This window comes from Serinus canaria, chromosome 5 (genome assembly GCF_022539315.1).
Source record: "Serinus canaria isolate serCan28SL12 chromosome 5, serCan2020, whole genome shotgun sequence".
Lineage (NCBI taxonomy): Eukaryota > Metazoa > Chordata > Aves > Passeriformes > Fringillidae > Serinus > Serinus canaria.
Genome location: NC_066319.1, coordinates 7,918,580 through 7,934,542, shown reverse-complemented (window position 1 = coordinate 7,934,542; position 15,963 = coordinate 7,918,580). Strand labels below are relative to the sequence as shown.

Here is a 15,963-nt window from a genome sequence, read left to right as displayed (position 1 = left end):
TGGAGGAACAGCAATCTTCCAGCTCCACTGCAGGTAGAATTGCTCCTTTCAGTGTGTTGGCCCTGCCTCTGTTTTCAGTTGCTCACATTTTTTTTTTTTTTTGCCAGGTTTGAATCATTTGAACTGAATTTTTTCATGCCTGCTATCTCTGTTATTTGGAAAAACAAAATGATTCAGCTCTTTGGAGTCTGGGCAAGGGAAACATATGTTGTTTTCCTCACACTGAAAAACTCTGCTGACCCACCCCTCCTTGTCCTCTCTCCCCTGTTGTGTTATGTTGTGATGTTTAGTTTTATTTTCTTTTATGGTTCTGTGTGCTGATCTCCATGTTAACAACCTGGCAGTGGGAGCTGGTTTCCAGACTGACTCAGACACAGGGGCTCCCAAACCAGGAGTAGGAACTAAACCCATGGATTTGGAAGCTGAGCTGGCTGGGGGGAACACAGACACAACTGGGCATATTCAGCACCTCTCTAGAATGGCTTTCCAAAGCTCAGTTTAGATTTAGATTACTGGCATTTTTAATTTCCCTTTTTTGGGTGAAATTTACAGATGAAGGACAAGAAGTTCTTCTCAGGTGTTTTTCTTTGACTTTTTAAATTTTTTTTGGAAAGGGTATGAAAGCTAATTTTAAACCCAAACTCTTCATCAGGTGCCTCAGCAAGGCATCTTCACAAATATAAAATAATGCTTCCTGTCATGATGTTTAAGCATGGAACCATTGTGTTCATGGAGCACTTGAATTACAGAAAGACTTTGCTTTTTCCATGTATTTATTTCCATCTTAATTCCTTTCTTGAAGCACCTGTGTGAACAATGAATCACTGAATATTGGGTATAGTTGGCAAAAAATACAGCTATGAGCTCATGATGCATTCTGCCTTTAGTCACACTTCAAGCTTTTTCCTGATTTCAGTCAAATAATGGAACTTATTCATACTTAGAAAAAAAAATTGATACAAGTGACCACTCCAGAACAAACTGTGGATGTTTCCTTTAAAAATCAAAAATGTACGTGAGTCTGTCTATATGTAGGCACACTCAGCACAATTTCTTAAAAAGACATAATTAAAATGAAAATTATTATAATTAGAAGGAAGGGGAGTAACTGAAAGGGTGGAAATTGATATTGGGGGAAGTAGTGGCAAATGAAATATTCCTGAGAATATTAGGAGATACAGGAGCAGAAAAATACATATGGATACAAAATAGAGTTAAATTGATTCCTCCTGACTCAGGGATGGTTTACATAGTGCTGGCTGGTCCCTTCTGACCTTTGTTTTAACCCTGCCATTTTTCAGAAAAGCAGCCAAATGGAAGTAAAGCATAAAAGAATGAAATTGTATGATTACGTTTTATTGAGAAAGGCAAAATACTGCCATGCTTGGAGATGCTAAAAATACTTAACTGCAGGATGTGTCTTCATTTTTTTATCAAAAGCAAACTCCGGAGGAGTCTCCATGTGACCATCTGTTGTGTTGTGTTCCATGTAAATGATCCAAGACCCCTCTTTTCCCCCTTTCCCCATTCTCTCCATGCTCACACAGGGCTGTCCAGCCGACATGCCTCAGGTGTTGCCACAGGCAGTCTGATTTCTCTGGGAAAAGTGCACTCTCTGAGGTAGCTAGAAGCCAATCTGTTTGTTCTTCCACCAGAAAAAAAGGTTCAGAAGTTACAAAAGGGGACAAATAAAGTAAATTGTAAGGGTCACCACCAGCTCTTGCCTTAAGTAGGAAAGGCTTGAGTGTGATTCAGAACAGTTAGTTGTCGTAGGTGAAGTTACAAGAGGCAGTGAGGATTTGTATAATCCTAATTTAAATCATGTTGTTTTGAGATGTTAACACCATTCAGTTTGTCTGGGAGATAAAATTACCTGTGAGTGGGACTCGTGGGCACTTCAGGCCTGCAGGAATGGATTCATGCTTGGAGTTATGATGGTTGAGTGCTTTGTGGCATCATCTCCTGCTTTTGCATTTCAAAACAGCCTACTCAGCATTATCTTCTGACTATATCCAAGTTCTTGCTCCTTATAGAAATGTAGAATCTGTGCCCGTAGGACAGACTTAGCATCTTCTTCCACTGCCATTTGGAGGGAGCATTCCTGGCATGCAGTTGGCAATCCCATCTCCATCAGAGTATGTTATTGGCATGGACTATTGCTAGACTGCTGTTTCCAAAGGTTTTATTGTAGTTAACCCACAGAGTTTGGAATGGAGCCACCAAATGTATTAGGTAAAATAATCACAGTGTCTTATTCACTGATGCATTTTATCCTAAGGGCTTTCCAAAAGGATTTCCAGCCATTTGGTTTAGCAGTTGAAGCAACACTATATTATTAAGTGTTTGCAGAGCTGAATCCCTGAAAGTTTCTGCTGTGAAATAGTGGGAAGTGTCTGTCTGCTGTGAGTAGGAAGACTTTTTTTCTGAAAGTGTTCAGGGAAGAAGCTGCTAACGTGGTGGGTTTTGGCTTTTCCATGAGGTAAGGCTGCCTGGCAAGGTGGAAGATTTCACTCTACAGCAGCACAGACCCCTAAACCCTTGAGCTGAATTCTCTGCACAGCCCAATGTTTCCTGTAGCACCAAGGAAAACAAAACCTAGCAAATAGCACACGTTCTCAGCCTTTTTCTTGGAGAGTTCAGCTGGAGAAGATTGCATTTCATGGCTTTCTGATTTAGCATATTATTGGAGGGGACGAAGAAAATTAAGTCAATTTTGTTGCTGGCTGTGTCTTATCTGATTCATCTGATGCTGCAACCTGGTTTTATCTGCTTTCAGTAAATACTCCTTTGGAACCGCTGCTCGCCCATGTAGCAGTAATAAGGATTATGTAATAACTGGCTTTTGATGGCTCTTTCCAGCTTGAGCTAGATTTTCCTGAGGAATGAGTCTGTAATTGTGTGTGTGTATCACACTTGGCTTTTTCTGCTTTCTTTTAATTATTAAAACACGAATGTAGGAAAATGCATCTTGCTTGAGGATAACTTGCTGGGTGGCATTTCAGCAGAGAAGCAGGAAGAAGATGGAAGTCTTTTTCCACTACTTTTAGAATAGATAGAAACACAACATTTCCCAACAGAGGCAGTGACCATGGAGGAGGCTCAATACAGCCTGAACAAAATAGGATAACTTAAAAATCTGAGTTACTTCTTCTTGCAAGAAATAGGAGGAAATAAAAGAACGTCGTGAAGAAGCAAAGTTGTGCCCGGGATGGATTTGCCTGCGTGTTCCTTTTTAGGCTTCCTGACATGTTTCCTTGTAACTCTGCTCGACTTGCTGGTGTATTCAGTTCAACACTTCCTGTCAAGCTGGTTCTTGCATAACAACGACTCCTTTTGTCCTAGGAGTTAAGTTTGCATTTCAAAGCCTAGGGAGGAGATGATTTAGAAGTCATTTGCTCCCATGTTGTGAGGAAAGGACTTTACATTTTTTTATCTTGGTGTCTATGCAGACTTAGTTTAATCGGGAGGTATTGAGTCATGGCTAATTCATGAATAAGAGTGTTAGATTTTAAGAATGCAGTTGTGTGTGTTCGTGAAAGGACAGTGGAGAATGAAACACAGGTTCTGCCTTTTAGTAAGGAAAACTGGAAAATGAACAAAGATGCCTGCAGGCATTTTAGGTGCTGTCCAGTCCTGCTAAGACAGTGCTTCAGGATCTAAAAGAGACAGAAAAGAGGTCATTCAGAGTGATTGCCTTCCCCGTATTCTGACTGGAGTTCGCTCAGCCCTGGCACAGCTTCATGGCTACGGAGTGTATTCCAGAAGACCCGCAGGGGCTGTCAAATCTCCTGCAAGCAAACCCAGCATTTTAGCAAGGAAAATGTGCCAGCACTGTTATGCTTGCAGGGTACTTTTTTTGATAAGTCCAGCTGTATTTGGCTGCACATTGTTGTGTGTTTGCTTGTTTTTAAAATATTAATTGCTGAAAAGTATTTAGGGTAAAATCTCGGTTCCTTTGAAGTGGAAGAAATTCCACTCATTTTGCTGGGGTGAAAGTGTGTTCCTCACACTTGAGACAGTTCCAGAGCCATACTATCAACTCTTCCTATATAATGTATTCTTCTGATTATGATTATTTTTAATTAACATTTCCTGTTCCTGTTTAATTAACATTTTTAGTACAGCACTATTCTTTTAAGTTGTACAGAACTGCACAGCGCATTGCCACGAAAAACTTGGGTTATGCAAAGTCTTTGCTGCTAAGAGTTAATTTGCTGCAGCTGAAAAGAAGATGCTGTATTTTCTGAGGACAAGCTTGATAAGCGTTTTGGGAGGCAAAAGCAGTGCTTGGGAGGCTATGGTTGTAAATTTTCTTCCTGAGTGTGGGATATTGTTGAATTTCCTACAGCAGAAGTCCCTTTTCTTCACCCAGCTGGGACACTCACCTTGTCCCACCTATCGTGGGATGCTTCCCATGAGCCTGATGCTTCCAAGGGTGTGAGGAACGCTCAGATCTTAGAGCTTGAAAACCTAGAATTTGATTACTATTAAAACCAGCCTGAGTAGCAGTGTGAGGGGGTCCTCACCAGGGAAGCCTGGGATTGCTCGGAGGGTTACGTAAGCGGCGCTGTCGTTTGGAAAAGCGGGAATACTGTGCCCTCAATACTGAGGCAAAGCGCTCGTGGCGAGCCTTTGTTTTAACAGTGCTGAAATGATCCTAGGAATGCTGAGGAGCCTCACAGAAATATTGGCCCTCTCCCCACAATTTATATTTTCAGATGCTAAAACTAGTTGTTGAGCAAATGTAAGGTGCCTATTTTAGGATGCTGCATGTCAATATCTGACTACAGATGGCTCCGTGAATCATAGTTGGAAGAAGGGAAATGTTAGACACTAAGATATTGTTGCTAAGAGATTTTAGTACACAGTATGCTAACATGTGCTGGCAAATTTGGGAACAGTAGCAGCAGAATGCTCTTGGAGGAAAAAAAAATTCAGTGGTGAAGAAACTGTCTTCAAAGGACTATTTAAAGGATAGTAACATTATTGTGCTTTGTTGTATCGAGACCTGACGAAGATGAAATTGTCTTTCAAGCAGATAATAGACAGAAAACATCCAAAAGGTAAAGCTAATCCTGCTCTCCAATGAAATATAAAGTGGATATTGGAAACAAAAAGAAAAAAAATTACTTTGGGGTTTGAATGAAGCAAGTGCCAAGATTAAAGGTGGTGGTTGCTGATATTTTGCCATCTACTGGACACCAGATCTATTAATATACACAATTAGTTCCTTTCGAAATACATAATATTGAGCTTGTATTATATTACATGATATAATTTAAAATGTTAAGAGTTCTCTTCTTCGTCCAGGAAAGAAGCATGCAGGAAAATGCTGAATATGATTTTTTAACTTGTATTTCTTCATAACATTACTATAAAGTAATTTAGGAAAATTGTCAGCATTTTATTGTCCTGGTAGAGAATGTGGGCTATTTCTGCAATTAATATAAGCCTTTGCTGGCTATTATTTAAAGAAAAAAAAATTCAGTTTTACTGCTTTTCTTTATTCTATCTTACCTTACATCACTGAGTTTTGCCCAAATTTGAAAATGTTACACCTGAAAGGGAACTTCAAATGGATAAAATTAATTTTATTTTATAAAATAAAACCTTTCAGTTCTGATCTATTTTCAACAGAAGCATAATTGTTTTATTAAATATACAAAATACTGCACAACTATAAACTTCCTAAAGTAGTGATTTGCTTTTGACAAATTTCTAAATAGTTGTATTACATCTCAGCTTCAGAATTGGTTATTTTTTATTAAATGTGTTTCTCCATAAGGCAAGAATATGTATCTCCTCGAAGTCATGTTTTATGTCATTCATATTCTATGTATCCAGCAGCACTGTTAGATAAAGACAGGGAATTAGTGATATTAATAGAATATTAATCAAACATTTGGTTTTATTTTTTAATGAGGTGAACCAAGAAGCTTCTGCTACTTTTATTTTGCTGTGTCGTAGCCTCAAAAATCAACTGCAATCCCTGGAACTACAAAATGTGGGGTGAAACTTTGCCCTTTGATTTTTGCAAAGTGAAATAAGGAATTCATGATTGTCCAGCAGTTCTGCGTTAGGTTATTATGGCTGTGGCAATTGTGTAGGATTTTCCAGCTGGTTCAGAGAGACCCATTTGGAATTCTTAACATTCTGATGGAAAACATCTGAGGTCTGCATTGTGGTTTGAGCTCAGAACAATGTTTTCCACATTTTCACGTTTTGCTCAGGCGTTACAAGAGAATGCCTTTCCTAAGGACTCCGAGTTCCAGGTACTTGTGGTGCTCTTTGAATCAATAAACGTCTCTTCAAGTGCAGGCTCCTGGAATTGCATAAGGAACCAACAGTGGGTGATCGATACATTTCCATCCCACACCTATGGGAAAGAAATTCGGAACACAGATTGCTTCCTGCTTTTCCAAACTGAACTCCATCTGTCCCGCTGAGAGAGTTATAAAATCCACACACTACATGAGAGCAGCTAATGCAGATCCATTTAGGATGGGATTTGTTTGAGTCTGCTGGGTGTGCTGGGTGCTTTTGTGTCACCATTTATCAGGGATGGAGCCTCCCGCTGCCGTGTCCTACACAGGCACGCATGGGAACAGGGTCTTGGCACTTAACCTAAATTTAACTTCCTGATGTCCTTGGGGATGACTGCTGTGGGCTTGATGGTGTGCTGGAGCTAAATTCAAAGTGGCTTTAGACTCCAAATACCTCTTGGCTTTATTAGGGAGAGCTTTTCTTTCCGGAGGACACAGTAGAAAATAAATATATTGAAGTTTACCTATGTTACATTTCCATTGCCCCGCAGTAAACAGCATTGGATTTTTGTATCAAATTAAAGAGGAGTCAATCTCCAAATCTGTGGTTGTTGGAATGTGGTTATATATTTTTAATACTAAGCAAACACATACTGATTATGATACATGGAAGAGCAATTCTGAAAATCTTTTAATTAAGGAATGATCCCAATGCCTCCAAATTCCCTTGTGTTAATTTCTCACGTGCCTCTGCTGATAGTCAGTCCTGTTGTGTGATGGCTGTGACTGCTTGAGTGGTGTTTTTTCATTGTTAAAATAGTATAATCCTTGCTGGAATGAGAAATAATTTGTGGTTTTGTGAGCCTGTGGTTGAAGTGGAAGGCAGTTTTTGGAGTCTGATGGTTACAGTCTTATTCACAGGGTTGTGTGACCCTTTTCTGGTGGTTCCCACTGAAGACAGGAACCTGTAAGGAAGATTTACCTCAGTGTCCTGTCTGTCCACCTGCATTTGCACTGATGTAATTCACTTTTTTTCTGGGCTGGAGTTACCTCCTTTAATGTATAGCACCGTGCTTGAGCTTACTGCCAATCCAAGCTTTCTGGAAAAGCCATCATTCAACAAACACTGCTGGCTGGCAGAGACAAGAGAAAGGTGAAACATCAGCCCTGAAGGAAAGAATAATGAAATGCACTTTCCTCAGGAAAGGGAAATTGTCTGGATGAGAAGAGCAAGGGGACAAAAGCAGGTGGCGAGTGGTAATGTTTTATGTGCTCGTTGTGAGTGGCAGCTACAACCCTGCAGCTCCCTCTGCTCCCTCCAAAGGCTCTGCATTTCAGAGCTTTGGGTCTCTCAAATGTAAGCATGTTCAGCAGAAATACAGGAGCCTGGACTGAATGGAACATAAATGGACTAAGAGGCTCTCTTCAGTCCCACACAGAAAGTTTGTCAAAATTCATCGTTGTGATTTGAGAGGGGGCAGCTTCAGTTTCTATCTTTTTTCTGGTGTTTGTTCTTGGGTGGAGCAGTTTGTTCCCAAGAGTGGTAATGTAATTTAGCTGTGGTGTTTGCCTTTCAGGGGCTAGCCCATAAAGCTCTAAAATTGTATTTGTTAACAGGCTACAAAATCATGCTCTAATTTAATATAATCTCTATCTGTGATACATTTCAAGAGCAGGAAAATACCAGTTTTGAGTGGTTAGTGCAAGGTAAAGTGTAAATACAACTTCTAATTTCCCAAAAGGAACAAAAAACTGCATTAATCGCCGCAAAAAATGTAAATACTTGAATGTAAGTAAATTGATATCTTTAGAACTGCATTTATGTGGCTATACAGAGAGATGGTGGTGAGTCAGTGCTACTTCTGTCTGAAAGAGTCTGAAAACACTGTGAAACCCTGTTAGACTGAAACCAGTAATGGGACATCTGGCCAGTTTCACTGTTTACACAAAGTACTTTTATTTGCCATGATTTAAACTAAGTTTCTTTGGGGAACATGATTCAGAAAAAGTAGTACCTGATGCCTCAAATATTTAATTTCTGAATTTACTCCTGAAAGGCAACTTAGACTGTGCCTTTATCCAGAGGGATTGTGTCTGACTGTGAATATCAGAAAGCCAGGATTAAGAATGATCTGTCAGGAGAGAGAGACCCACTTGTGAAGGTGCCTTTATCCAGAAGAATTGTGTCTGACTGTGAATATCACAAAGCCAAGGGTGAGAATGATCTGTCAGGAGCAAGAGCCCACTTGTGAAGGTGCCAGTGTTGAGGGTGTTGCTCCTTGCCCAGAGCTGGAGTAGGAGTGTTGGGATGCTCCCACCTCCTGCCTGCTCCCTCCCAGTCCCCGCCTTGCAGCTGCTTCATTCATTCAGGTTTCCACTCGGCTGAGCCCTTGGTTACCACCCGTAGCAAGTGGCCAAGTGTCGATTAAACTCCTTCCCTTCCTCCCTTGGCTTGGCAGGAGAGCATCTGGCACTGCCTGCCACGGCCAACAGTGAGGCCCTGGAACCTTGCATCGTTTGAAAGAAACATCTGTCTGTGAGACAGCAAGTGAGACACCAGGGTGTCTGTGACAGCTCTGCTTCTCCCCAGGCACAGGAAATGTCTCTGTAAACACAACCTTTCTGGTCAAGCTCCCTGTTACACACACTGAGTGACAGCCAGCTCCTGACTCTGCTCCTGTGAGTTGTTCACCCATGGCTTTGTGCTTCAGGGTGTCCCAGCTGGGACCTGTTTTGGGCACTCCATTAAGTTTTGTCATGCTGGAGGCAGATCATTGTGGGAATAGGAGGAGGTACCACTGTCCAGAAGCATGGTTTTATCCTCTCTTTTTATTTTATATCAGTTGCTTCCTACCAAGATCCATCTTCCTGCTTAGCTTTACTCTCTGCTTGCTTCCCTGTGGCAGACTTACCCAGGCCAGACACGTGTGTTATCAAAGGTAATTTGGTAATAATTAGGTACCCGTGTTAACAGCCTTAGTGGGGTCAATTAAGCTTAGGAGGGAGCTGATAAGTGATTCACTTTGGTTGGTTACTGTCATTCATAAAAAATTGCCTCTAATGTGATTAAAAAAGCCTCAACAAGATAATTTCTGCTTTCTGTACAGTAGAATGTGGCAGGGCTCCCAACCAAATGTCTGCAGCAGACAAAAATCCTGGTTTGGGTTTAAAAGCACTGAATTACTGAGTCAGGCTTTTCTGCTGGGGTTTGATTGACACCGTGCTGGGACCCTGCAGGTGAACTCTTTCTGATTCTGGATGCAAAGTAAAGACACCCTTTAAAACCATGGCAAAGCACAAAGCAGATCTTAGTGCAAATTGCGTGTGAGTGATGCTTTTATTTCGTACAAGATGCAGAACCAGGTTTTATCAGGTTTGCAGAGTAATGTGACTGAGGATACACAGACTTTTGATGTGAGATAAATGTCAAAAGGATGACATGAAAGGACATTTGCTGCAGGAATGTAAGAACCTGAATTATGGCAAGACTGCTGCATATGCAGTTTTAGAAAAGCTGCAATTTTTGAAGCTTCAGCATAACAGAGTTGGTAGATAGCCTCTAGTTGTAAAGTGCTACCTCCAGCCTTTCATGGTGATTTTTCATGTCTGTAAACACACATGTGATGCATTTTGATGACTGGAATCCAGTTCCTACTGGAATTGGACGCAAACTTTTGCTGCAGTTTTGCTGGCTATGCTGCTCTTTCACTGCCAAGAGAAGATGTCTTGTGATCAAAAAACTCAAACAAAACCTTCTTTCCTACCATAACCTCTTAATTTTAAATCTAGCACTTGTCTATGGAACATCCTGAAAAGCAAACTATGGCTATTTAAAACCATGTAAATTATGAAGCATGGAGAGAATCAAACTCTAGTATTTTCTGCCATGGTGCTGCTTTACTATTTTTTTCTAAAGTACAAAGAAATTTAGTATCGATATAGAGCTTCAGTTGGTCTCTGATTTAGGTACATGATCAAGGAAAGAATTTTTACTACCTTCATTTGGTCCCAGCTCTGGATCATGTGAAGACCATTCACTTGTCCTAATGTATTCACATTTATATTTTCATGTCAATTCACTATAATTTTGGTTTAAGACATGTTTGTATGGAAAAAGGGCTAAGGTTGCCATGCTATGTGGTTTGTAACTGTACAAATTGAATGAGAATAATTTTGTGTCTTTCTGATTTTGCTCTGACTTCACTTTCTCCTACACATTTTACCCATCAAATTCAAGTGAAGTGCATTGATGTTATGCCAAGAAATATTTGTACTTTTTAACTTTTCGTTGCTTTCCTTAGATCTTAACATATCTTTCCTTCATTTTGCTGTAAGGATTTTACATACTGTTTTTAGCGCATCTAAGTGAATTAAATTGAGAAAAATGGTTCCTTGAGCTTGCTGAATCTACTCCTTGGTTCAGAAGCAAATACAGGAACAATTCCCTGTCAAGCTGTCTCTTAGTTATCTGGAAATATCTTTCTTCTTTTTATTTTTTTTTTTTCCCCCAAGTAATAAAATGTGTTTATCACTTGAAGAGCATGTTTATACTTGAAGTTTAAAATCTGCTTGGTATCAAAAATTCTCTCATTTGAGTGCCATGGGTGCTGTCTAGCAAGCTGTCTGTCACTGCTGAATTCCACCCCTTGCTGGAATTTTACTGCTAATTAGGGGTAACATCAGAGAGAAGTACCACCACTTGCTTACAATGCAGAGAAAACCTCAGAGCTGTGCACAAATGTTGCTGTTATGAACCTGGAGCCAGCCAGGCTGCAGAATTGGAAGTTAAAGAGAGAAGATTGGTACAGCTCTGCTGTTGGTTTCCTAGTGCTGTTTGCCAGGGAGAATCATGGGCTGCACAGAGGAGGCTGGGGGCCAGAGTCTGCGGTGTCATCCATGCTGAGAAACTGTTTCTGTCTGGAGGGGCTTCTGGAATAAAGGTTGTTTTACCAGTGTTTAAAATAGTAATTATCAGATGGATGTTTTAGATGGTGTTGAGGTGTTAGCGCATTAACCTGCTTGTGTCCAACCTCCCCGATCACAGAATCCCAGAATGGTTTGGGTTGGGAAGGACCTTAAAGTCACCCAGCTCCACTCCATGCCATGGGCAGGGACACATTCCACTATCCCAGGCCCCATCCAACCTGGCCTTGGACACTGCCAGGGATGGGGAAGCCATAGCTTGGGTGTAAAGTCTTCAATTTCAGGGATTTCCGTATTAGTTTGTTTTGGTTACTGGTAAATAAAATTGCCCATTCAATTTCCTAGGCTGAGTGCAGAAACAAGATCTTATGCTTGTTACATTCCAAGATACTGCTGACATTAACTGTACTTTATAAACTCCCTAAGACCATCGCAGCATTGAAGTCTTCCTTTGCATCATTCTTCATATGTTAAAAGTCACAAACCAGCAAATAATTTTTCTTGGTCATCAGCTCAGAAATTTGCATGGAGTTTTTAATAATTTTTCATGTCTGACTCTCTTGGATACTGTCCTATATCCAAGAGAATCCTACAGCAAGATTTTTTTTTCAATTTTTTTTAACCTGCACCCTGTAGATGCAGAAGTTTCTATGAGAAAGGCCAGCCCAGCTAATGCCTTGCACATACATCAGGAAATCTGCAGTGTGACTAGAGAACAGGATCTGTCCGAGCTGCAAAATGGGGCCAGAAAAGACAATTCCTTGATACTCAGGGCAAGAAGAGGAGAAGAAGAAAAAGGGGGAAGCCAGCAATAGCAAAATTGAAATGCTTCCCTCAAACACATTGGAGATGTTTTTATTTTTAAGTCTATTGAAATGAGAATTCAGATCTGTGTTCAACAATCAGGAAATAAATGAAAAAGAAAATTGTTAATTTAAAACTCAATGTATTTAGACATTTTAAACTCTATACATATGCATAAACTTTGCCAGTCTCTCTCTTTCTGTGTGATTTTTGGTGCCTTAGTGGAACCTGAATATTGGTAGCTCTTGGTCCTTGTCTCTCTCGTGTACTTTGCACTTCAGCTCCTGTTTTTATTGCTCAGGTAAGGAGCGAGGCAGGAGCAATTAAAGGGAGATAATATCTTCAGTGTGTCTCTCCTGCAGCATTCCCCACACACCAGTACATCTCCCAGAGCTATGGGGATGCTGTGCTTAATGTTCACTGCTGCCTTGGACTGCCACCATGTGAAGAGCAGCAGCTCTTCCAGCAGCCTCCTGAGACTGCCACCATCCCAGCATTCCTGGGAAATGGGCAGCTGGGGGACTGGCAGTGCTCTTACACACAGATTAAGATCTCATTTCTTGCTGTTTCAGTGTTGTATTGGTGTTTCAGATACATACTGCAGAATGAAAGTAATAAAATCGCTCCAGTTAGTGAAATGAAAATGTCTTTGTCTGACATTTGTCAGTTTTGTGACATGTTTTCCTTCTTGGCAAGTGATGACAACATATTAATTGTGCCTATTTTGCAACCCTTTAGGTGGCTATAATAGCGGGAAATTTTGAGCTTGCTGAATACATCAAGAATCACAGGGAAGCTGATATTGGTAAGCAAAATATTTACAGACTCTGAAAATAAGTTGTGCTTGTTTGTGCCAGGATTTTGCAAAGATGTTAAAACTGATTCTATGTGAGATACAACCACAGGACTGCTGACATTTCAGGGAGGTTTGAAAAGTAACTCTTGTAAAAAAATGCAGATGGGTAAAAAGCTGAAATGTTTTCAAAAATATACTCTGAAGAGGAAAATGTGGTAAATGGTAGGTGCTTTCTAAGTATAAATCAGTCAGTTTGTAATAAACTAAATACACATCCACTTCCCTGGAAGAGCCACGTTGGCTCTTGCAGGTTGTTTTGGCCTTGCTTAAAGCAGCTGCCAAATAGGAATAATTGATCAAAAGATGAAAATGGAGAAAGATGCTTCTCTATAATTAAATGTATATTTGGTAGAAGCCAACTCCCCATATCCATAAAAGCATTCCCTCTCACTGAGTTTGGTGGGATTAAGGGCCTTAAGGGCCCCTGACAAAAAAATTGGAGGCTCTTTCAATACCTTTTTATGCAGAGGGATTTGCCATTAAAATAAGAGCCAGTTTGATACAAGTTATTCTTAATACAGTTGAACAAAATAGGTTAAAATGCTTTAATTCAAGTTAAAGTTCCAGAGAAATATCTTGAAGTTGAACAAAAAAAGGCATTTCTTTTGCAGCAGGAGGCTCTGTGTACTCACCCACACTGATTTAACTCAGGGAGGCAAATCTCTGACTTGAGTATTTCATTTATATGGGAAATTAGTCCAGCTCACATGAAATATAAAACTAAGGATGTGGATTAAGGACTACTTTCCCTTTCCCTTCCTTGTTGCATATGATCTGGAGGGATATGGTTGAAGGTTCTGTGGTAATTTAAGTTCTTGTAGCACTTTCAGCTCTTGCAGTGTGCACTGAGAAAACTGAGGGCAAAATGCACCAAAGTCATAACTTCTGCATAAAGGTTCAGAGACAGTCAGGAAAGTTTTGGTTTTTTTTTTTTTCCTGGGATAATGGGATAGTTCCTTTCCATGTAAGAATTCTTCATCAGTCTATATTTATTAATAATCTGTAAAGCATGAATTAAAAAGGAACGCGTTATTCTTATTAGGTTGAGCATCTTATTGTTGTTTATATTTACATATGGGTAATGGGGTTTTTCTTCTGACCTGTAGGATTTGGTGATTTCTAGAAAAATTCTTAGAAAATACATTCTATGGGAAGATTCTCCAAATTTTTCTGATGCCTCCATCTTTGCCACTGAAAAATAGACATATTCGTACTTCCATTATTCACTTGCCATTTTTGCAAGATGGTGGCTTGACCATGACTATTTAAATTAATAGATTTGTCTAAAGAGTAAACATTACATTATGTTATTTCCTCCCACCTAATTTAATTGAGCTGGACATTTGTCCTTTAAGTTTTATTACTTATGAAAATGAAGTTGTTGAAATGTCCATTTTTGGAGTGTCTCCCTGTGGAGAAAAAAAAAAACCAAGAAGAAGAGTAAATCAAAGAACCAAATCCTGAGCAGAAAACCTGAGAGCTGCTGTGATGATGAATGTGCAGTGTGATGTCAGCATTTCAGCTTCAGCAAGCTGGCTTTTGCTTCTTGTGCTTGTCTGGTTACCCACTGTGTTCCTATAATTTTGGATGTATTCCAAAATTTATCACTTGAGTAATGCACCTCCTTAGAGGCAGCAGAGGGGGAAGGAATAGTGAAGAGCTTGGGAAGTATCCTCAGGAAGATGATGACTATTCATACTATCAAGTTTCTTGAGAAACTTTTAATCACTCATCTCTCAGAAAAAGTGTATTTTGGTTAGATTCTGAATTTTGATATCAAACCAGATCATTAAAACTTGTTATTATTTTAAGTTCATTTAATAATCCCAATCTCTTTGCACTTTGTAATTATTTTAGACTCTGTTTTAGAAATAGAAAATTCTGATTTACATCAGAGCCACTAAATCTTTGTTCTACAGATCAAATCCCACCAAGATTGTTCTTCCTTCTTCTTTTAATTTAATTGTAAAGCACTTTCACATCAGATAGATGTGAAAATTAGGCATATATAAACTTAGGTTTTTGCAATAATCATAAGAATTCCAGCTGTTTTGGAAAAAGAAGAAAAATCTAAGAAAAATTTTAAGAGCCAAAAAAGGTGAGAATAATGTCCCATGGAGTAATGTGAATAAACCTATAAAGAAAAAACCTTGCAAGGGATTCCTGTAGCTTCAGTCCAATAAAACCCCCCTGGCTGATTTTACCAGGAAAGTTCTTACTCTGGACTGGGATGAGGCTGTTTTGTAAGACTGAATCAGAAAAGATAAAGGAATCCAAGGACAGAAAAAAAGAGATGCCCATAAGGATTAAAAACAAGATCCAGATTTCATTGTATTTACCTTTTATTTTCATGGCAGATGTTTGAAAAGTGAATAGAAATTGCCATATCATTTAAAAAGTAATCCTATTTGAAATAAATTACAATACTATTTTTCATAAAGCAAGAAACCCTATTACTATGAGGTACTTAGAAACTCGTTTTACAAGCAGTATGAAATGCTTAGTGTGGCTTCTCAGATTATTTCAGTTCATCATGTCCCCAAATTAGTTTGATTTTTTTTGAAGAAGAAGAAGAAGAAGAATAACAGCACCAGAGTACCTTATTTTAATTATTGGTTATTTTGGAATTCTTTGGGACCCAGAAGTGTATCCCAGCTCAGTGACTATTGTTGCATCTTCTTTTCTGCTTTGAGGAAGACCTTACACATACCCCTGATGTACACCAGTTGCACACCATTAAAAACATATAATAGTAATAGTGTCCCTTTTAAACTTTTTTTTTCTTTTAGCTAACCATAGCACATTTATAATTTATTTAACTTTATGCATTTATTTATTGCAAACTAAGAGAAAGTAATGGATTAAAAGATGTGATGAATAGAAAAGTTAATCCCTGATTGTTTTCATCCAGCCTGCAGCTGTCTGTGAGTAAATGAGCACAGCAGATTTAGGAAGCATTTGCTGTACAGAATTTACTATGGCTTCTATAGGATGGAGGTACATAGCCCAATCATATATGTAAGAATTTTGAAGCTTTCATTACATACAGATATGCAGATATTAAGTATGTTGCCAGCTGATAATCCTTTGACTTGGATAACCTATTTTTAAATCTCT

General features: G+C 39.3%; 2 protein-coding genes across 2 annotated transcripts in view; one reads left to right on the top strand and one right to left on the bottom strand.

Annotated features, from left to right (window-relative positions):
* Window positions 1-15,963, bottom strand: part of PPFIA1 (PTPRF interacting protein alpha 1) — a 503,873-nt gene that overhangs the window by 192,264 nt on the left and 295,646 nt on the right. The gene's annotated exons all lie outside the window — the stretch shown is intronic.
* Window positions 1-15,963, top strand: part of SHANK2 (SH3 and multiple ankyrin repeat domains 2) — a 259,058-nt gene that overhangs the window by 31,017 nt on the left and 212,078 nt on the right. The window contains exon 10 of the mRNA XM_050975060.1: window positions 12,729-12,795. Coding sequence (XP_050831017.1) covers window positions 12,729-12,795 — 67 coding nt within the window. The remainder of the gene's footprint in view (window positions 1-12,728; window positions 12,796-15,963) is intronic.